This window comes from Salmo salar, chromosome ssa03 (assembly GCF_905237065.1).
Source record: "Salmo salar chromosome ssa03, Ssal_v3.1, whole genome shotgun sequence".
Lineage (NCBI taxonomy): Eukaryota > Metazoa > Chordata > Actinopteri > Salmoniformes > Salmonidae > Salmo > Salmo salar.
The window spans coordinates 32,402,709-32,426,946 of record NC_059444.1 but is presented as its reverse complement, the minus strand read 5'-3'; the positions used below and the strand labels follow the sequence as shown (position 1 = coordinate 32,426,946).

The 24,238-nt window shown below is 41.6% G+C and overlaps 1 protein-coding gene across 1 annotated transcript in view; it reads right to left on the bottom strand.

Annotated features, from left to right (window-relative positions):
- spidr (scaffold protein involved in DNA repair) overlaps positions 1 to 24,238 on the bottom strand; it is an 81,832-nt gene that overhangs the window by 24,696 nt on the left and 32,898 nt on the right. Inside the window, exons 8-10 of the mRNA XM_014191130.2 lie at positions 22,560 to 22,848; positions 16,806 to 17,016; positions 16,281 to 16,513 (exon numbers count right to left, since the gene is read on the bottom strand). Coding sequence (XP_014046605.2) covers positions 16,281 to 16,513; positions 16,806 to 17,016; positions 22,560 to 22,848 — 733 coding nt within the window. The remainder of the gene's footprint in view (positions 1 to 16,280; positions 16,514 to 16,805; positions 17,017 to 22,559; positions 22,849 to 24,238) is intronic.

Sequence of the window (24,238 nt, the reverse complement as noted above, 5' to 3'; positions counted from 1 at the left end):
ATATCCCATTTTAAAGATACACATCTCGTTAATCCAACCACATTGTCCGATTTCAAAAAGGCTTTACGGCGAAAGCATAACATTAGATAATGTCAGGACAGCGCCGAGACAAGAAAAACCACAGCCATTTTCCAAGCAAGGAGAGGCGTCACAAAAACCAGAAATACAGCTAAAATGAATCACTAACCTTTGATGATCTTCATCAGATGACACTCCCAGGACTCAATGTTACACAATACATGTATGTTTTGTTTGATGAAGTGAATATTTATATCCAAAAACCCCATTTTACATTGGCGCGTGATGTTCAGACATGTTTTGCCTCCCAAAACTTCCGGTGAATGAGCACATCAATTTACAAAAATACTCATCATAAACGTTGATAAAATTTACAACAGTTATTGAAAGAATTATAGATACACTTCTCCTTAATGCAACCGCTGTGTCAGATTTCAAAATAGTTTTACGGCGAAAGCACATTGTTCAATATTCTGAGTACAGAGCTCAGCCATCAAAGCAAGCTATACAGTTACCCGCCAAGTTCTGGAGTCAACTAAACTCAGAAATAGTATTATAAATCTTCACTTACCTTTGCTGATCTTCGTCGGAATGCACTCCCAGGACTCCCACAAGAAATGTTTGTTTTGTTCGATAAACTCCATATTTATATCCAAATACCTCAGTTTTGTTCGCACGTTCAGATCACTATCCAAAGGCAAAATGCGCGAGCGCAAAACCCGAGACTAAAAGTCAAATAGTTCCATTACCGTTCGTAGAAACATGTCAAACGATGTTTACAATCAATCCTTAGGGTCTTTTTAACATAAATCTTCGATAATATTCCAACCGGACAATAGCGTATTCATTACAGAGGCAAAAGAAGGAACGGCGCGCCTGCGTGACCGCGCAGTAAACAACTCATTGGTCTCAGGGAGTCTACAGCTCTTATTCTCTTCCCAGTAACAGTAGAAGCATGAAACAAGGTTCTAAAGACTGTTGACATCTAGTGGAAGCCTTAGGAAGTGCAAAATGACCCCACAGACACTGTAGTTTGGATAGGCAATCACTTGAAAAACTACAAACCACTTCCTGGTTAGGTTTTTGCCTGCCATATGAGTTATTTTATACTCACAGACATCATTCAAACAGTTTTAGAAACTTCAGAGTGTTTTCTATCCAAATCTAATAATAATATGCATATCCTACCTTCTGGGCCCCGAGTAGCAGGCAGTTTAATTTGGGCACGTTATTCATCTGAATTTCCGAATACTGCCCCGTCACCAAGAAGTTAACAGAATATTGCAGATTTTTACTGGACAGTTACTTTAACAATAGCTAAGAACTAAGCTGGGGCACATGTTGCCACCAAGGAGAGGCAAATATCCATGGAGAGGCAGAGGAACTTGCTGCAGGAAAGAATAAACAATGGCATAAACATTGCATATGATCAAGAACCAAAACGACATTAGAAAGTGACATTATCACAAGGGGGAAGTATCAGCCTATATAGCCAACACACAGTTTGGGCTTCAGTAAGCATAAGAAAATGGCAAGCCATTCACATCTTTCTCCGAAGTTCTCTACCTTTACATTTTGTAATTTAGCAGACGCTCTTACAGTGTTTTCCATTAGCGTCGGCTAATCAGTCGGTTTACTCATTTTCAGCCGGCTACATTTTCCACTTCATAATAAGTAGGCTACTTTTCATTTAAAAGTTTCAATCCGTCAAACCCTCTCCCACTAGAATGAACAATCTGCATTTTCTAGGGATCTATTTATAGGAGGCACCTGCCTGTCAGACACAAATTGCGCAATGACACGGAAACGCAGCAGAGAGGAAGGGGCGAAGCAAGAGTGTTCATTCTCCCCCAAATTGGTCCAAAGTAAGGCCAACGCATTTCTATGGGCTTATTTTGCGCCTGAGCTTGTCGCCTTCTTTCCCGTCTTTGGGACAACGACTGCCATTGTTAGGGCAGAGACATGAGCATCTCGTCATTATATACAGATCTCTGGTTGAAGTCAAATTTCTTTAGGCCTACATGGAGGTAGCATTGGGGATAGCATTGTATCCGGTCAAACACCATTTTTCCCAAAAAGTTTACTTAGGGTTAGTAACAGGTTGATTGGTCGGCTGTTTGAGCCAGTAAAGGGTGCTTTACTATTAGCGGAATTACTTTTGCTTTCCTCCAGGCCTGAGGGACGTTTGGCAACTCGAACCTTCAGCTCCCTTCACAGATTATCTATGGGATTAAGGTCTGGAGACTGGCTAGGCCACTCCAGGACCTTAATGTGCTTCTTCTTGAGGCACTCATTTGTTGCCTTGGCCGTGTGTTTTGGGTCATTGTCATGCTGGAATACCCATCCACGACCCATTTTCAATGCCCTGGCTGATGGAAGGAGGTTCTCACCCAAGGCGGTACATGGCCCCGTCCATCGTCCCTTTGATGCGGTGAAGTTGTCCTGTCCCCTTAGCAGAAAAACACCCCCAAAGCATAATGTTTCCACCTCCATGTCCGACGGTGGGGATGGTGCTCTTGGGGTCATAGGCAGCATTCCTCCTCCTCCAAACACGGCGAGTTGAGTTGATGCCAAAGAGCTCCATTTTGGTCTCATCTGACCACAACACTTTCACCCAGTTGTCCTCTGAATCATTCAGATGTTCATTGGCAAACTTCAGACGGGCATGTATATGTGCTTTCTTGAGCAGGGGGACCTTGCGGGCACTGCAGGATTTCAGTCCTTCACAGCGTAGTGTGTTACCAATTGTTTTCTTGGTGACTATTGTCCCAGCTGCCTTGAGATCATTGACAAGATCCTCCCGTGTAGTTCTGGGCTGATTCCTCACCGTTCTCATGATCATTACAACTCCACGAGGTGAAATCTTGCATGGAGCCCCAGGCCGAGGGAGATTGACAGTTCTTTTGTGTTTCTTTTGTGTTTCTTCCATTTGCGAATAATCGCACCAACTGTTGTCACCTTCTCACCAAGCTGCTTGGCGATGGTCTTGTAGCCCATTCCAGCCTTGTGTAGGTCTACAATCTTGTCCCTGACATCCTTGGAGAGCTCTTTGGTCTTGGCCATGGTGGAGCGTTTGGTGGAATCTGATTGATTGATTGCTTCTGTGGACAGGTGTCTTTTATACAGGTAACAAGCTGAGATTAGGAGCACTCCCTTTAAAGAGTGTGCTCCTAATCTCAGCTCGTTACCTGTATAAAAGACACCTGGGAGCCAGAAATCTTTCTGATTGAGAGGGGGTCAAATACTTATTTCCCTCATTAAAATGCAAATCAATGTATAAAATTTTTTACATGTGTTTTTCTGGATTTTTTTGTTGCTATTCTGTCTCTCACTGTTCAAATAAACCTACCATTAAAATTATAGACTGATCATTTCTTTGTCAGTGGGCAAACGTACAAAATCAGCAGGGGATCAAATACTTTTTTCCCTCACTGTAAAGGCAAGACATGCTTTGATAATGCAACCTATGGATTACAGAACAAAGTAAGGAATTTACATGCGAGACAGGAGTCATGATTTTGAGTTTGTTGGATTGGGACTAGCCTAGGCTCTACATGTGGCTATATAAGGCTACTACATGAGTCTATAAATATATTAATAGACTTGACTTAAGCTACATTATTGCACGCTAAATGTTTCTGATCAGTGATAGATGATCAAACAAATAAATGAGATACCACTTCCACTTGTCCTGACAGAGATAAATTATCCAAATATATAGACAGATTCAGTGAAAAATAATCACATTAAATGATTATCAGAAGAGTCACAGGCTTTTGGTTGGGAGTAGGACAGGCTACTGCCTGCGTGAAGAGCAAGACTTGAATAACATGGTGCCATGTTTCATGAGCGGAAATAAAAGATCCCATACATTTTCCATATGCACAAAAAGCGTGTTTCTCTCAAATTCTGTGCCCAAATTTGTTTACATCCCTGTTACTGAGCATTTCTCCTTTGCCAAGTTAATCCATCCACCTGACAGGTGTGGCATATCAGGAAGCTGATTAAACAGCACAATCATTACACAGGCGCACCTTGTGCTGGGTACAATAAAAAGCCACACCAAAATGTGCAGTTTTGTCACACAATACAATGCCACAAATGTCTCAAGTATTGAGGGAGTGTGCAATTGGCATGCTGACAGCATGAATGTCCAACAGAGACGTTGCATGTTAATTTCTCCACAATAAGCCACGTCCAACGCTGTTTTAGAGAACTTTGCAGTATGTCCAACCAGCCTCACAATCACAGACCACGTGTATGGTGTTGTGTGGGTGAGCAGTTTGCTGATTTCAACGTTGTGACATCAGCAACTTTGTGGTGATGGTGGGGTTATGCTATGGGCAAGCATAAGCTACTTACAACGAACACAATAGCATTTTGTCAATAGACATTTGACAAATGCACGAGATCGAGGCCAATTGTCGTGCCATTTATCCACCGCCATCATCTGCCATCAGCATGATAATGCATGGCCCCATATCGCAAGGATCTGTAAACAATTCCTGGAAGCTTAAAATATCCCAGTTCTTCCATGGCCTGCATACTTACCAGACATGTTACCCATTGATCATATTTAGGATGCACTGGATCGACATGTACGACAGCATGGTGCAGTTCCTGCCAATATCCAGAAACTTCGCACAGCCATTGAAGAGTGGGACAAAATTTCACAGGCCACAATCAACAGCCTGATCAACTCCATGCGAAGGAGGTCTGTTGTGCTGCATGAGGCAAATGGTGGTCATACCAGATACTGACTGGTTTTCTGATCCATGCCCCTACCTTTTTTTTAAGGTATCTATGACCAACCGATGCATATCTGTATTCCCAGTCATGTGAAATCCATAGATTAGGACCTAATTAATTTATTTCAATTGACTGATTTCCTTATATGAACCGTGACTCAGTAAAATTGTTGAAATTCTTTATAGTTTTGTTCAGTAAACTTCTGCTACAGCTTAGTATGAAACGTAGCCGTAATGCTGAGGCGGCATTGGCACGCACTACTCTTGATGGTTGCTAGGCAACGCCAGTTAACCATCCTCCTGCCAGTACTTAACTTTGCAAGGCATTTCACTTCTACCATCTCTTCCCATAGCCCACCACTAAGCATGTGCTGTTTTCTTAACCACAACTGGATGGATCCATAAAGAATTACTGTGGGAATAAATATCACTGAATTTTGAAAATATTGGAATAAAGTAGGCTAATGCAATTGAAGGCATGTATCAAATTGTTGCTTACTTAAACTCCCAAAGTCATCCAACCGTTCTAATACATTTGAAGCAATAGCCTACCCACGTGTGGAAAACCAGATGATAATTTCAGCACCATTTTGATTGGGACAGCGCCATCGCGCTGCTTTAACCTGTTGGGGCTAGGGGGCAGTATTTGCACGGCTGGATAAAAAACGTACCCGATTTAAACTGGTTACTACTCTTGCCCAGAAATGAGAATATGCATATAATTAGTAGATTTGGATAGAAAACACTCAAGTTTCTAAAACTGTTTGTATGGTGTCTGTGAGTATAACTGAACTCATATGGCAGGCCAAAACCTGAGAAGATTCCATACAGGAAGTGCCCTGTCTGACAATTTGATCTCCTTCTGTGGCATCTCTATCAAAACTACAGCATCTCTGCTGTAACGTGACATTTTCTAAGGCTTCCATTGGCTCTCAGAAGGCGCCAGAAAGTGGAATGACGTCTCTGCAGTCTCTGGGTGAAAAACAGCAGGAGTTTTTGTGAGTGGTCAGGCAGGGAACAATGACACTGGAGATGAGCGTTCACGAGACAACTCCATGTTTTTCTTTCAGTCTTTGAATGAATACAACGTCGCCCGGTTGGAATATTATCGCTATTTTACGAGAAAAATAGCATAAAAATTGATTTTAAACAGCGTTTGACATGCTTCGAAGTACGGTAATGGAATATTTTGAAATTGTTTGTCACGAAATGCGCTCGCGCGTCACCCTTCGGATACTGACCTGAACGCACGAACAAAACGCAGCTATTTGAATATAACTACGGATAATTTGGAACCAAAACAACATTTGTTGTTGAAGTAGAAGACCTGGGAGTGCATTCTGACGAAGAACAGCAAAGGTAATCCAATTTTTCTTATAGTAAATCTGAGTTTGGTGAGGACCAAACTTGGTGGGTGTCAAATTAGCTAGCCCTGATGGCCGGGCTATCAACTCAGAATATTGCAAAATGTGCTTTCGCCGAAAAGCTATTTTAAAATCTGACACCGTGATTGCATAAAGGAGTTCTGTATCTATAATTCTTAAAATAATTGTTATGTATTTTGTCAACGTTTATCGTGAGTAATTTAGTAAATTCACCGGAGGTTTGCGGTGGGTATGCTAGTTCTGAACATCACAAGCTAATGTAAAAAACTAGTTTTTGATATAAATATGAACTTGATAGAACAAAACATGCATGTATTGTATAACATTATGTCCTAGGAGTGTCATCTGATGAAGATCATCAAAGGTTAGTGCTGCATTTAGCTGTGGTTTTGGTTTTTGTGACATATATGCTTGCTTTGAAAATGGCTGTGTGATTATTTTTGGCAGGGTACTCTCCTGACATAATGTAATGTTTTGCTTTCGCTGTAAAGCCTTTTTGAAATCGGACAATGTGGTTAGATTAACGAGAGTCTTGTCTTTAAAATGGTCATATGTTTGAGAAATTGAAGTTATAGCATTTATGAGGTATTTGTATTTCGCGCCACACGATTCCACTGGCTGTTGACTAGGTGGGACTTGCCCAGGGAGGTTAACACAAGTGTGGGAACTCGTCTTGATAAATCAATCAATGTCAGATTTTTCTTTTCACCGAATCTCCGTTTGTATATATGTTAGGGCTGTCCCCAACTGAAAAAAATCTTGGTCGACCGAAAGTCGTTTGTTCGTTCGACAACTCGATTGGTCAAAACATGTATTTTTTCCTTGTACAGTGCATTCAGAAAGTATTAAGACCACATAACTTTTTCCACATTACAGCCTTATTCTAAAATGTATTAAATTAATTTTCCCCCCAATCAATCTACACACAATATCCCATAATGACAAAGCGAAAACAGGTTTAGAATTATGTCTTCCGTATTTAAATATGTCTTCCGCATTTAACCCAACCCCTCTGAATCAGAGAGGTGCGGGGTGCTGCCTTAAATCGACATCCACGTCTTCGGCGCCCGGGTAACAGTGCATTAACTGCCTTGCTCAGGGTCAGCTCGGGGATTCGATCCAGCATTGGATGGTGCCCACTTGTGTAAATTCAATTGATTGGACATGATTCGGAAAGGCACCCACCTGTGTATATAAGGTCCCACAGTTGACAGTGCATGTCAGAGCAGAAACCAAGCCACGAGGTCGAAGGAATTGTCCGTAGAGCTCCGAGACAGGATTGTGCCAAGGAACAGATCTGGGGAAGGGTACGAAAAAATGTCTGCAGCATTGAAGGTCCCAAGAACACAGGGGCCACCATCATTCTTAAAATGGAAGAAGTTTGGAATCATCAAGACTCCGAGGGCTGGCCACCCGGCCAAACTGGGCCATCGGGGGAGAAGGGCCTTGGTAAGGGAGGTGACCAAGAACCCGATGGTCACTCAGACAGAGCTCCAGAGTTCCTCTGTGGAGAAGGGAGAACCTTCCAGAAGGAGAACCATCTCTGCAGCACTCCGCCAATCAGGCCTTTATGGTAGAGTGGCCAGACGGAAGCCACTCCTCAGTAAAAGGCACAACAACCCGCAAGGAGATTGACAAAAGGCATCGATAGGACTCTGACCATGAGAAACAAGATCCTCTGGTCTGATGAAACCAAGATTGAACTCTTTGGCCTGAATGCCAAGCGGCACATCTGGAGGAAACCTGGCCAATACCATCCCTATACGGTCAAGCATGATGTTGGCAGCATCATGCTGTGGGCATGCTTTTCAGCATCAGTGACTGGGAGACTAGTCAGTATTGAGGGAAAGATGAACAGAGCAAAGTACAGAGATCCTTGATGAAAACCTGCTCCAGAGCGCTCAGGACTTCAGACTGTGGCGAAGGTTCACCTTCCAACAGGACAACAACCGTAACTTCTTGGTGACAGGGGGCAGTATTCGGAAATTCAGATGAATAACGTGCCCAAATTAAACTGCCTGCTACTCGGGCCCAGAAGGTAGGATATGCATATTATTATTAGATTTGGATAAAAAACACTGAAGTTTCAAAAACTGTTTGAATGATGTCTGTGACAGAAATCATATGGCATCAGAAATCATATGGCAGGCAAAAACCTGCGAAAAAATCCAACCAGGATGTGGTTTGTAGTTTTTCAACTGATTGCCTTTCCAAACTACAGTGTCTGTGGGGTCATTTTGCACTTCCTAAGGCTTCCACTAGATGTCAACAGTCTTTAGAACCTTGTTTCATGCTTCTACTGTTACTGGGAAGAGAATAAGAGCTGTTTCAAGCCTGAGACCAACGAGTTGTTTACTGCGCGGTCACGCAGGCGCGCCGTTCCTTCTTTTGCCTCTGTAATGAATACGCTATTGTCCGGTTGGAATATTATCGAAGATTTATGTTAAAAAGACCCTAAGGATTGATTGTAAACATCGTTTGACATGTTTCTACGAACGGTAATGGAACTATTTGACTTTTAGTCTCGGGTTTTGCGCTCACGCATTATGCCTTTGGATTAGTGATCTGAACGCGCGAACAAAACGGAGGTATTTGGACATAAATACGGAGTTTATCGAACAAAACAAAAATGTATTGTGGAAGTGGGAGTCCTGGGAGTGCATTCCGACGAAGATCAGCAAAGGTAAGTGAAGATTTATAATACTATTTCTGAGTTTAGTTGACTCCAGAACTTGGCGGGTAACTGTATAGCTTGCTTTGATGGCTGAGCTATGTACTCAGAATATTGAACAATGTGCTTTCGCCGTAAAGCTATTTTGAAATCTGACACAGCGGTTGCATTAAGGAGAAGTGTATCTATAATTCTTTCAATAACTATTGTAAATTTTATCAACGTTTATGATGAGTATTTTTGTAAATTGATGTGCTCATTCACCGGAAGTTTTGGAGGCAATACATTTTTGGAACATCACGCGCCAATGTAAAATGGGGTTTTTTTGGATATAGATAATAACTTTATCGAACAAAACATACATGTATTGTGTAACATTGAGTCCTGGGAGTGTCATCTGATGAAGATCATCAAAGGTTAGTGATTAATTTTAGCTGTATTTCTGGTTTTTGTGACGCCTCTCCTTGCTTGGAAAATGGCTGTGTGGTTTTTCTTGTTTAGGCGCTGTCCTAACAATCTAATGTTATGCTTTCGCCGTAAAGCCTTTTTGAAATCGGACAATGTGGTTGGATTAACGAGAAGTGTATCTTTAAAATGGGATATAATAGTTGTATGTTTGAGAAATTTGAATTGTGGGATTTTTGTTGTTTTGAATTTGCCGCCCTGCTATTTCACTGGCTGTTGAATAGTGTGTACCGCGGGTCCCACATGTCCCAGAGAGGTTTTAAGCACTGTGATGGACATTTTTATGTTTGTGCTTTTTTAATAACCAATTTCTGTGTTCATGCAAATTAACACCAGAGAGAAATCCTCACTGTAGTATCTGCAATTTGGCAGTACTTCCAGACCCTTGTTTGAGAACGATCTCTCAGTTTCAAGGTCTCAGCTTATGATAATTAGGAATAATGAAAAAGCTAAATCATGCAATTATTACTTTGTGTGTCAGTATATAAGAGAATTAACGGGACTGCCCCGTTGGAGCTCCTGATCGACATGTATACTGGCTGCACTCGGTTGGTTGGAACCTCTCCAGCGCGGTGATAAACAGAATGATTAATTTAAAGACTGACTTAGAGTGTGTCCCTGTGTAGATTTTCCACAACAATTTGACATCAACGAACAGGACGATTGATTCTGCCTCTGGGGCTTTCCAGTAGGGGTCTGCGAGGAGAAGTGGTGCCGCATTTTATGAAGCGTGAGGGAAATTCCCGTCTGACCAAAAGACGACGAGACCCGCCCAGACCAGACCCTTACTGTGAGCTGCCCAGGAGGAGACATGATTCATGAACAATTGAAGGATGGCAACTGATTTCAGTAAGTCACTTGAAATGAATAAATTAAGTCGAGTAACGCATATAAAGATACCCATAGTCTTATAGAGAGAAGGCTATTCACTAGTCTTTTGATTAGAACGAGGGTGTAACTGTACAACGGAAAGCCCCGCTGACAGCTGTCTGTAGGCATTTTTTGAAGTGTCTACGTGGTCCGCAGCCAATACAAATAGCAAGAGGTTACTCACAAGGAAAGGAAGTATCAAGAGAATGGTTGTAGATTCACACACAGGTACGTACGTACGTATGTATGTTTGTATGTATGTACAGTTGAAGTCGGAAGTCTACATACACTTAGGTTGGAGTCGTTTTTCAACCACTCCACACATTTCTTGTTAACAAACTATAGTTTTGGCAAGTCGGTTAGGACATCTACTTTGTACTTGACACAAGTAATTTTTCAAACAATTGTTTACAGACAGATTATTTCACATATAATTCACTGTATCATAGTGGGTCAGATTTACAAACACTAAGTTGACTGTGCCTTTATACAGCTTGGAAAATAAATAAAAAATGATGTCATGGCTTTAGAAGCTTCTGATTGGCTAATTGACATAATTTGAGTCAATTGGAGGTGTACCCATGGATGTATTTCAAGGCCTACCTTCAAACTCAGTGCCTCTTTGCTTGACATCATGGGAAAATCAAAAGAAATCAGCCAAGACCTAAGAAAAATTGTAGACCTCCACAAGTCTGGTTCATCCTTGGGAGCAATTTCCAAATGCCTGAAGGAACCACATTCATCTGTACAAACAATAGTACGCAAGTATAAACACCATAGGACCACGCAACCGTCATACCGCTCAGAAAGGAGATGCATTCTGTCTCCTAGAGATGAATGTACTTTGGTGTGAAAAGTGCAAATCAATCCCGGAACAACAGCAAAGGACCTTGTGAAGATGCTGGAGGAAACAAGTATAAAAGTATCTGTATCCACAGTAAAACGAGTCCTATATCGACATAACATGAAAGGCTGCTCAACAAGGAAGAGGCCACTGCTCCAAAACTGCCATAAAAAAGTCAGACTACGGTTTGCAACTGCACATGGGGATAAAGATTGTACTTTTTGGAGAAATGTCCTCTGGCCTGATGAAACAAAAATAGAACTGTTTGGCCATAATGACCATCGTTATGTTTGGAGGAAACGTAACGAAGAACACCATCCCAAGCCGAAGAACACCATCCCAACCTTGAAGCACGGGGGTGGCAGCATCATGTTGTGGGGGTGCTTTGCTGCAGGAGGGACTGGTGCACTCCACAAAATAGATGGCATTACGAGGAAGGAAAATTATGTAGATAGATTGAAGCAACATCTCAAGACCTCAGTCAGGAAGTTGAAGCTTGGTCGCAAATGGGTCTTCCAAATGGACAATGACCCCAAGCATACTTCCAACATTGTGGCAAAATGGCTTAAGGACAACAAAGTCAAGTTATTGGAGTGGCCATCACAAAGCCCTGACCTCAATCCTATAGAAAATTTGTGGGCAGAACTGAAAAAGCATGTGCGAGCAAGGAGGCCTACAAACCTGACTCAGTTACACCAGCTCGTCAGGAGGAAGGGGGCAAAATTCACCCAACTTATTATGGGAAGCTTGTGGAAGGCTACCCAAAACGTTTGACCCAAGTTAAACAATTTAAAGGCAATGCTACCAAATACTAATTGAGTGTATGTACACTTCTGACCCACTGGGAATGTGATGAAAGAAATAAAAGCTGAAATAAATCATACTCTACTATTATTCTGACATTTCACATTCTTAAAATAAAGTGGTGATCCTAACTGACCTAAGACAGGGAATTTTTACTAGGATTAAATGTCAGGAATTGTGAAAAACTGAGTTTCAATGTATTTGGCAAAAGGTGTATGTAAACTTCCGACTTAAACTGTAAGTCTTACTCTTAGACTAGCCTATGCCTATAGATCCATGGTTAGGTTGATTGTTCATGTGCTGCAGTTCCCAGGTTACGAGTTTAAACTGAGTTTAAATGTATTTGGCTAAGGTGTATGTAACCTTCCGAATTCAACTGTATATAGTACCAGTAAAAAGTTTGGACAAACCTACTCATTCAAGGGTTTTTATTAAATTTGACTATTTTCTAGATTGTAGAATATTAGTGAAGACATCTAAACTATGAAAAAACACACATGGAATAATGTAGTAACCAAAATAGTAGACACCCTTTGCCTTGATGACAGCTTTGCACACTCTTGGCATTCTCTCAACCTGCTTCATGAGGTAGTCACCTGGATTGCATTTCAAGTAACAGGTGTGCCTAGTTAAAAGTTCATTTATGGATCCTTTTTTCCTTCTTAATGCGTTTGAGCCAATCTGTTATGTTGTGACAAGGTAGGGTAGGTATACAGAAAATAGCTCAATTTGGTAAAAGACCAAGTCCATATCACAGGAAAGGAAGACCCAGAGTTACCTCTGCTGCAGAGGATAAGTTCATTAGAGTTAACTGCATCTCAGATTGCAGCCCAAATAAATGCTTCACAGAGTTCAAGTAACAGACACATCTCAACTGTTCAGAGTAGACTGTGTGAATCACGCCTTCATGGTAGAATTTCTGCAAAGAAACCACTACTAAAGGACACCAATAATAAGAAGAGACTTGCTTGGGCCAACTGATTGGCTCAAACGCATTAAGGAAAGAAATACCACAAATTAACTTTTAAAGGCACACTTGTTAATTGAAATGCATTCCAGGTGACTGTCTCATGAAGCTGGTTGGTCTTTTTTTTTTATAACAAGCAAAATACCATAAATACTATGTGAAAGATTTAGACTACAGAATCCATCGGTAAGAGAGCTATTCATTTGGCTCCCTAATTTGCATAGGTTACTGGTAGGCCAAAGCCTTTTGGTGATTATCTGCAGATCAATTCTGAAAACATTTGATGAAGAGGGTCTAAGGCACTGCATCTCAGTGCTTGAGGTGTCACTACAGACACCCTGGTTTAATTCCAGCCTTCTATCACAACCGGCCGTGATTGGGAGTCCCATAGGGCAACGCACAATTGGTCCAGCGTTGTCTGGGTTTGGCCGACGTAGGCTGTCATTGTAAATAAGAATTTGTTGTTATTAACTGACTTTCCTAGTAAAATAAAGATTAAATAAATAAAAAAACAAAAAATCATCACTGCAGGAACAATAGGTATACGGAGAGCCTTATTCTGGTCCAAATTTTTGAAAATTTGTGCCCTCACAGAATCCAGGCATAAAAACAGAACTCAAGAATATTAAAAAATATATTGACCTTAGTAGGGAATCTACTATACGCATTGAAAATGTAATAAATAAGCCTAAGTTTATCATAAGACATTAACAGAATGCATCACTGATTCATATTTCCTGCAACTTTCTGAAAAAGGAATAACCTCTTACATCTAGATGTTCCGCTAGCGGAACGCCTCGCCAATATCCAATGATAGAGCGTGGCGCGAATTACAAACACCTCAAAAATCCCCAAACTTCAATTTTTCAAACATATGACTATTTTACACCATTTTAAAAGACAAGACTGTCCTTTATCTAACCACATTGTCCGATTTCAAAAAGGCTTTACAACGAAAGCAAAACATTAGATTATATCACGAGAGTACCTAGCCAGAAATAATCACACACCCATTTTTCAAGCTAGCAAAAACCAAAACCACAGCTAAATGCAGCACTAACCTGACACTCCTAGGACATTATGTTATACAATACATGCATGTTTTGTTCAATCAAGTTCATATTTATATCAAAAACCAGCTTTTTACATTAGCATGTGACAAAAAGAACTAGCATACCCACCCGAAAACTTCCGGTGAATTTACTAAATTACTCACGATAAACGTTCACAAAAAACAAAACAATTATTTTAAGAATTATAGATACAGAACTCCTTTATGCAATCGCGGTGTCCGATTTTAAAATAGCTTTTCGGTGAAAGCACATTTTGCAATATTCTGAGTAGATAGCCCGGCCATCATGGCTAGCTATTTTGACACCCACCAAGTTTGGCACTCACCAAACTCAGATTTACTATAAGAAAAATTGGATTACCTTTGCTGTTCTTCGTCAGAATGCACTCTCAGGACTTCTACTTCAACACCCAATGTTGTTTTGGTTCCAAATAATCCATAGTTATATCCAAATAGCTGCGTTTTGTTCTTGCATTCAAGACACTATCCGAAGGGTGACGCGCCGGCGCTTATCGTGACAAAACATTTCAAAATATTCCATTACCGTACTTCGAAGCATGTCAAACGCTGTTTAAAATCAATTTTTATGCGATTTTTCTCGTAAAATAGCCATAATATTCCGACCGGGAGACCTTGTTTTCGTTCAAACACTGAAAATAGAAAATGGAGTCTTCACATGCACGCGCGCACCAGTGTCATTGTTCTCAGGACGACCACTTTCCAAAACCCCTACTGTTTTTCGCCCAGGGACTGCAGAGATCTCATTCCCCGTTCTGGCGCCTTCTGAGAGCCTATGGGAGCCTTAGAAAATGTCACGTTACAGCAGAGATCCACTATTTTCGATAAAGAGGCTATAGAAGGACAAGAAATGGTCAGACAGGGCACTTCCCATATAGAATCTTCTCAGGTTTTGGCCTGCCATATGAGTTATGTTAAACTCACAGACACCATTCAAACAGTTTTAGAAACTTTAGGGTGTTTTCTATCCAAATCAAATAATTGTATGCATATTCTAGTTTCTGGGCAGGAGTAATAACCAGATTAAATCGAGTATGTTTTTTATCCGGCCGTGAAAATACTGCCCCCTATCCTAAACAGGATAAGAATGCCCATCTGTGTGTGTGCGTTGTGCACATCTACCAATTTGTGTAGCTGTTAGCGATGATGCTAATGAAAACAGTCTTCTTGTAGATGGAAAGGCTTTCTTTCCGAAAAACCTTTTCAACTAAATGTTAACTACAAAGTAAACTATGCTTACCTGGCAAAATGATAATTATTTTCAATCCAGTAGGTATTTGTTTTGTAAACTCTACCATTGCGTGTGCTACAAAATCAGCCCCAACAGCCTCTTGCTAGGTGTGCACTTGAATTAAAAGGCCAACTACACCCAAAAATCCAAATTTCTCAAATTTTTCTCAGACCTTAAAAGTGGTCTTCTGATGTGGTTTAAGCATTGTTGTGAATTCAGAACATCCAATTTTGTTGTTTTTCTATAAAAAAGTGATTGAGATCGAAAACCTGAAAAAGAAACCTTTAATTTATTTCTCAAAACAATGTGGGTTATTTACTCAATGTTTCTGTTTTAATAAAATACATAATTTGAAGAACAAACATTGTGGCAACTCATATCTTGCCGTAGAGCAGTAAACTAAACCCTAACATCGCTGAGCCTCTCAAGTGTCTTTCCTGTAGTTTTTTGTCTTGAGAACCTGGTGGTGCGCACACTAAAAAACGTGGCACAGACAGGGGGTCACACGTTACAATATTCTTCCCTTTGTGAGATTTCTACATACCCCGTTGTCTCGTGAAAACAATGTGATTAGATTGTTAACATAGCTAAAACAAGCTTGACTCAAAGCAGCGTCAAATGTTTCCAGTCAGAAATATTTTGCCAATACATTTTTAATTAAATAACATTACAGCTCTGAAGTTCACAAGCAACGAGACACTTTGGCTTTGGTTAAAGGCAAGTAGGCTACAAACACATACTAGTAGTAGTCATCGCCCCTGCTCAAGTATCTACACATTCTGGGTGATGAGATACAACGTTATCACCTCACTGGCTTCTTCTCTGGCGAGCTCTCATTGGCTATTGCTGATCACCGTTCTCAAAACTTGTTGCACATCTCAAACTACGGGACGTCTGGGATAATTCATAGACGGGATCAGTAGCTCTCAGATTGTCTCTCTGACCTGCTCACATTAAATGAGAGTAGATAAGACCGCACGACCCGAGTAGAGGAATTTTGTCTCGGATCTCATAAACTTGTCTGGGACAGCTAAATCGGGGCCAAAATCTTGCAGTGTACACCCGGCTTTGCAGTTAGTTTACCATGTAAACACTCACAACTGGCCATCATATTCAACCTCATGGGGACTTCATGGTAGATGAAACAAGATATCAGACAAAAGATAAGACATGTTGCTGAACTCTACCTGCTCTTGCCCTTCTGGAGAGGAGGCGGCACTCTAGGGGATCTGCCAGCAGCTCTGGACTTGAGTAAAGCCCCAGTGGAGCGCTCCCTGATGGGGGTACAGTAGACCCTCTGGACCACCACCTCCACATCCTGCCCCACTGACCCAGCCTGGCCCAGGCCCTCGATGGCCTCTAGGAGGGAGTGACACCCTCCGCTGCTGGCTGCACCTGGGCCTCCCTGGCTGCATAAAGACTGGAGGGCAGAGATTTGAATAGAGGGGAAAAAACACACTTATTGGACCTGGACATCATATTGTACCTGGACAAACATGGGGGAATATTTGTGTTACTCAATTAAGATTTGAGACACTGACAACATAGCAGGTTAACCCACACTGTACTTTACCCCACTGGTACGGATTGTGACTGTGCAGACCACCAAAATAATACGGCAAATCAAACCTGGGTTAACATCAATAGAACATAACTTTATTGTCCATTCTAGGTGGAATGTCTGCCAGTAAATATAGTGAAACCCAACCCACCTGTTTGACTGTGCCATTTCCCTCTGGTGAAGTCTTTTTGATCTCAAGCTGGCCAAATGACCTGGTTAGAGAGTATGGGCTGCATCTCTCTACTGGGACCAGGGCTCTGGGGAGGGACATGCTGGTTTGTTTGGTGTCAGAGTAGACCTTCTGGCTGAAGTGTGTGTTGAGAATAATGGTATTATGTTGGCCCTCAATCATGAGACTTTGCCTGTAGAGGGAAAAAAAGGGTTAATTTTGAAATATAGAGTAGAAGTTGTGTTGTACCAAATCTCGTTTAGTAAATTGACAGAAAACTATAGATGGTATTTGACTCGGTCATCTGTCACACACACAACATTCAGGTTAAAAGGAGTGGAAAGATTGAGTAAACTAAACGTATAGATTTAGGGGGGCTCTGTTCTTGCATAAGACTGCAGCGGCAGGAAGGCTGAAGAAGACGTATGATGAATGTCAAATGTAGATCGATTGATAAGCAGGCATCCGCCTCCACCTCCATCGGTCTCCTCACTCTCTAAACACCCTACCCCCAGGCACGTAGCAGATTCAGGTGGGTTAGCCTGCCCCCATGCTCCATGGAAAAATACAATTGAACTGATAAGTTTGGAATCTTTCGCTGTAAAGAAAGCTGCATTTTTCTTTTCCACAACAGTGAATTCAGACAGGCTGTTCAGGATACTGTGGAAAAGCAGCAAGCCTGACCAAACATGCTTCACAGTACGCTCCAAATCCCTCAGAGAAAGTGGAGCTCTGTTTTTTATGTGGTTAACACTTTCTTTCTTCCTGTTATTTTTCATAAACACCCTCAATTCAAATTCAGAATAGCAGCCTACGTACATTTCAGTTGGGGCTTAATAAAACTAGAAAGGAAATGTGTGCATTGCATGTCATTTGATGATCCTTTGCATGTAAAGAGGCTGATCAATGTCTATTTTTTGTTTCCCTTTTATATCAAGATCACACTCACATTAATCAAGTAGTTAGAGAAAAATTCTTGAAAAAAAATAGGTTATATCAACAGTCAAGCATTTCAGCTTGTTAAGAATATTCACTTCACGCCCATCTGAACAATAATTTACCAGACAATGTCCATCCTTTGAAAACAATCCATCCAATTCAGATCGCATTATTTCTCTAAGTGTTTATTATGTGGATGATACAAAGGTCTGACTCAATAATTATTTTTGATGTGACATAGGTAATAATATGGCTTATAGTTGACTCAGGGTCAACCGCAGTCTCTGTGGCTTCAGCTTACATGTCCCAGCCTGCCTCTGACTGGTGATATGATGGAGGAGCCAGGGTAATAAAATCACACTTCATACAATGTAGACTACAGTTGCTTTCTATAACAAATTTGATATTTGAGGTAATTTGAGTCAACTTTAAAAAAGATGTTACCTAATATTCAGTAGGTGTACATTTCTGGTAGTGTCAATCATCAGGAAATTATAAATAATAGCTTGTTTTAAATGTTGTCCAGAAGTGAACAAGTGCACACACTCTAGTTCCACACGTGCAATGTGTTAGTTATCATTTAGCCTAAGACTTCTCAATGTTAATAAAGCCTCTTAATATAAATAGGGTGCTTCAGCACACTCAATTAGTGTCAGTATCAAGGTTTTGAAAAACCTGTTTTCTACATTTAATCTATCAGTGTCAGGGCTATCCTAAAGGAGCAACAGGAAGTGTGACCCTGCACAGTGCAGGTGACTGTTGGGAACTAGTACACGTTCACTACGTGTCATCAGACAGGTAGTTAGGTTAAGGAGCGGCTGCTGTCGTCAGAGACCGAGTCAGTGAGGTGAATAATGTCTGCAGGTATTTGCGCTCTGCTGCTGGCTGTCTGTGCTCTCTGCCCACTCACAAGGAGTGGGCGGCGGAAGGAGGGTGGGGCCAGCCTACTCAGTGAAGGATTATGGGGGAAGGAACAATTCACGTGTCACACAGGAAGCTGATAGACAAAATATAAATTTTACCAGCATAGCTAATTTTATGAATTCCTGGGGTTTTCCCCTTTTGGCTGTTCTTTTTGGCTACTGTTATAGCCTCGCTACTGTTATTTTCACTGTCTTTTTTACTGTTGTTTTTATTTCTTTACTCACCTATTGTTCACCTAATACCTTTTTTGCACTGTTGGTTAGAGCCTGTAAGTAAGCATTTCACTGTAAGGTCTACACCTGTTGTATTCGGCGCACGTGACAAATAAACTTTGATTTGAAATGTATGAGAATGAATGGCTACGAAGTTCAGCAATAGGCAAATAAGCTAGATTAATAGTTGGTCTATATCTCATTACCAAAATATGAAATTGGGTATAAAGAGCAGATTCTGTGGGCTCTACACTGAAAAAGAATATATATAAATGCAACATTCAACAATTTAAATGAGTTACAGTTCATATAAGGAAATATATGAACTGTATATAAGGTTTCACGTGACTGGGCAGGTGCGCAGCCATAGGTCCACCCACTTGGGAGCCAGGCCCAGCCAATTAGAATGAGTTTTCCCCACAAAAGTGCTTTATTACAGACAGAAATACTCCTTAGTTTCATCAGCTGTTCCGGGTGACTGGTCTCAGACGATCCTGCAGGTGAAGAAGACGGATGTGGAGGTCCTGGGCTTGTGTGGTTACACATGGTCTGCGGTTGTGAGGTCGGTTAGAGATACTGCCAAATTCTCTACGACAATGGAGGCTGCTTATTGTAGAGAAATGAACATTCAATTCTCTGGCAATAGCTCTGGTGGACATTACTGCAATCAGCATGCCAATTGCACACTCCCTCAAAACTTGAGACATCTGTGGCATTGCACATTTTAGAGTGGCCTTTTATTGTCCACAGCACAAGGTGCCCCTATGTAATGATCATGCTGTTTAATCAGCGTCTTGATATGCCACACCTGTCAGGTGGATGGATTATCTTGGCAAATGAGAAATGCTCACTAACAGGGATGTAAATACATTTGTGGCCAAAATTTGAGAGAAATACGCTTTTTGTGCATATGGAACATTTCTGAGAATTTTTATTTCAGAAAAAAAAAATACGGGACCAACACTTTACATGTTGCATTTATATTTTTTTTCAGTATAAATTATTTTGCTTTCAATAAGTCAGTGGGAGACTACTCTTCTCCACTGCTGGTGAAAAACAACACAGAGAAAAGAGAACTGCTATGATATTGCTAAACCACTGATACACTACACTGTGTGTGTGCGCAATAAGAGCCGCATGTGTTTTCAATCCTGTCCTCTTGACTTCTTCCACTCTGTTCCCAAATGCTCCAGAAAAAAAGCCCAGTGTTTTTTCCCGGGCCGGCTTGCTGGAAATGACCTAACTACTCCACTGCCAGGAAGAGGAATCCGAAGCAGCATTCCCTGGAGCAGCTTTTGACGTCAGAGCACCGAGTAGGCCCTTGGACTTCCGCCAGGCCAGCTCAGAGCCTGGATATTCCAGAGCTGCATGCTGGACTCCCAAACTAAACCCCCAACAGCTGGAACCATCCTCTGCCTTGCTCCTGCTCCCAAACAACTTCACACACCCCAACTACTCTAACTGTGTATACACACTACAGCATTGCATAAGTTCCCGTAACGCATGATAACACATTTTGAAACAGAAAGTACAGGTAGGCCTATTTAAGAAAATATAATTGAGATTTACATTTAACATTTTAGTCATTTAGCAAACGCTCTTATCCAGAGTGAATTAGTGTATTCATCTTAAAAGGATAGTTCACCCAAATTAACATTACAAAATGACATTGGTTTCCTTATCCTGTAAGCAGTCAATGTACAAGGTATGACAGCAATGTTTGGTTTAGTTTCCCTGGCACTGTTTTCACATGCAAATGTTTTAGCATTCAAGTCATGTGACTGTTACTAGCACTTTTCACACATATTCAAATAATCTACAGTGCATTCAGAAAGTATTCAGACCCCTTGACTATTTCCACATTTTGTTACATTACAGCCTTTTTCTAAAATGTGTTTTTTTTTCATCATCAATCTACACACAATACCCCATAATAACAAAGCAAAAATGGTAGACATTTTTAAACATTAAAAACACAGTGGTCTAAGGCACTGCATCGCAGTGCTAGCTGTGCCACTAGATATTCTGGTTTGAGTCCAGGCTCTGATGCAGTCGGCCGCAACATGGAGACCCATGGGGCGGCGCACAATTTGCCCAGCGTCGTCCGGGTTAGGGGAGGGTTTGGCCGGCATGGATGTTCCTGTCCCATCGCATACTAGTGACTCCTGTGGTGGGCCAGGCGCAATGCACGCTGACACGGTCGCCAGGTGTACGGTGTTTCCTCCGACACATTGGTGCGGCTGGCTTCCAGGTGAAGCGGGCGTTGTGTCAAGAAGCAGTGCGGCTTGGCTGGGTTGTGTTTCGGAGGACGCACGGCTCTCGACCTTCGCCTCTCCCGTGTCCGTACGGAAGTTGCAGCGATGGGACAAGACTGTAACTACCAATTGGATACCATGGAATTGGGGAGAATTCTTTTATTTTTGTATAAAAACTGAAATATATCATTTACATAAGTATTCAGACCCTTTACTCAGTACTTTGTTAGGAGCGATTACAGCATTGAGTCTTCTTGGGGATGTTACAAGCTTGGCACACCTGTATTTGGGGAGTTTCTCCCATTCTTCTCCGCAGATCCTCTCAAGGTACATTTGCAAACATTTCTAAAAACCTGTTTTCGCTTTGTCATTATGGGGTACTGTGTGTAGATGGATGAGGGAAATGTTTTATTTAATCCATTTCAGAACAAGGCTGTAACGCAACGTGGAAAAAGAGAAGGGGTCTGAATACTTTCCAAATGCACTGTTTAAGTGACTTTGTTGAGCTTCACAATCAATTTTAGATACTTTGGATGATTTGGACATGGTGTGTGAAAAATGCTATTATCGGTCCCATGACTTCAATGGGATTTGTGCCACAAATGCTAAAACTGTAGCATGTGGAAACAGTGCCAGGGAAACTAAACCAAAGCATGAAATCCTGTCATACCTTGTCAATAAACTGCTTACAGTGAGTACTTTTACACAATAATGCGAATATTGCGGATAGTCAGATTAATATAATAATTTTATTAAAACGTTTACATGCTTTGCAAGAAGAACGATTTCCCTGTTTACATGGACACATCTGAAATCAGGCTACCCGATGGCACTCTGATAAATGCAGAAAATCAAAATAAGCGTTATACCACAGCAACCGTGATATATTTGGGAAGCATATTTGATTCGGAGTTGGGACATATAAAGTTTGTATGTAAAAACGACTTCTAAGACGCATACATTCAGTAGTTCTGAACTCTTCACTTACGCTAAAGAGGGAGGCTAGCTCGGCTAGTGCTAGCACAGGCACAGATGAAATACACTGGAACGCCTTTTATTGCTCAGAAAAATCAGGTGTTTTAAAACGCCATATGGTTACTTTGATTTTGACCTCACGCCAATTATGATCAGTATAACTTTGTAATTTGGGTAACTATCCCTCTAAGATAGCTATGTCAGACAACCACATATCACAGTCGAAGTACATTCTCCCTGAAAGTAATTACCAGCAAAGTCAGTGATAGTAGGAAAAGACAAGTGCAGGAAACTTAATGACTATAGTTTTGCTGCATGAGGAAGATGTGTAAATAACATAATGACTTGGGCATTTCCCCTTTCAATATTAAATTGATTACTTGACACCATAACTTTGCATTATTAACTATCGCAGACTAATGCTCTCTCACCATGGTGGGTATATATGGATGAGGTCTCGAGGCGCAGGCATGAGCTGAGCAGTCGTCTCCTTACTGAACAGTACCAGGACCCGAGCTCTGTTTGTGGTGGAGAGAAGAGAGGTGTGGTCTGTAGCAGAGGGATTGTGCTGTTCAGGTCTTGTCATAGTGGTGGTGGTGTTGGATGGAGGCCTGTGGTGGCCTGTAGCAGGGGGGTGGTGTTGCTCACACAGGGCCAGCTGCATGCAGCTCTCCTCCTGGACTGACAGGACCTCCAGCACCAGCACCCCAGGCTTATCGACTGGAGGAGAGACAAGAACAACACAGATGGTGTGTGATGCGAGTGTCTATGTGGGTCACTCGCCTCACAGGGTTGGGGTCAATTCAGTTTTCAATTAAGGAAGTTAAATAGAAATTCACTTCCTGGATCTGAAAAAAGTATTCAGAACAGTTTCACTCAGTGTCACTCATAATGTAATATCTCTTATGACAGTGATTATGTGAATTAATAAAGTAGGCTATAACTATTATACTGTTATGAAATGCAGAAACTGGAAAGCTCATACATTCAATGACGTTCTTGCAAATGCTATTGGGTCAATCTTGTGTGCCTGCCGCATCCAGCAAGCTGAGAGTGGCTCTAAAGAACAAAACATGCCCAACGTCCCAATTCAAACAAACCTGCCATAGACAAATAAGCAGAGTGTGACTTAGCTCAATGTAATGTGTGTGTGTGTAACACTGACCATCTATCATGCCGTTTGTGATGTGAATCGAGACCATATCAGTGCACTCCATTTCAATGCAAGACAAAGCAGCTCTACGTTGGAGTATGTGACTATCACTGATGTTTGCCTGAGGGGATTGTCAACAGGAGAGTAAATCAAAGTCAGCACTAAGTGGAAGGAATTGTTAGAACATGTATCATATCCAGAGACATGTTCCTCCATTTGGCACACAAGACATACTAGACTGAACAAAAATATAAACGCAACACGCAACAATTTCAACGATATACAGTTCATATAAGGAAATCAGTCAACTGAAATAAATTCATTAGTCCCTAATCTATGGATTTTACATTACTGGGCAGGGGTGCAGCCATGGGTGGGCCTGGGAGCCAGGGGGAGCCAGGTCCCAGCCAATCAGAATTCGTTTTTACCCACAAAGGGGCTTTATTACAGACAGAAATACTCCCCCCACACTTCTCCAGCATGCCAGCGGCCATTGAAGGTGAGCATTTGCCCACTGAAGTCAGTTACAACGCCAAACTGTAGTCAGGTTAAGACCCTGGTGAGGACGACGAGCACGCAGGTAAGCTTCCCTGAGATGGTTTCTAACAGTTTGTGCATAAAATCTTAGTCGAGGTAACCCCCAGTTTCAACAGATGTCCGGGTGGGCTGGTCTCAGACGATCCTGCAGGTGAAGAAGCCGGATGTGGAGGTCCTGGGCTAGTGTGGTTACCTGTGGTCTGCGGTTGTGAAGCCGGTTGGAAATACTGCCAAATTCTCTAAAGCGAAGTTGGAGGTGGCTTATGGTAGAGAAAGGAACATTGAAGTATCTGGCAACAGCTCTGGAACATTCCTGCAGTCAGCATGCCAAATGCACACTCCCACAAAAACTTGACATCTGTGGCATTGTGTTCTGACAAAACGGTGGCATTTTACTGTCCCCAGCACAAGGTGCACCTG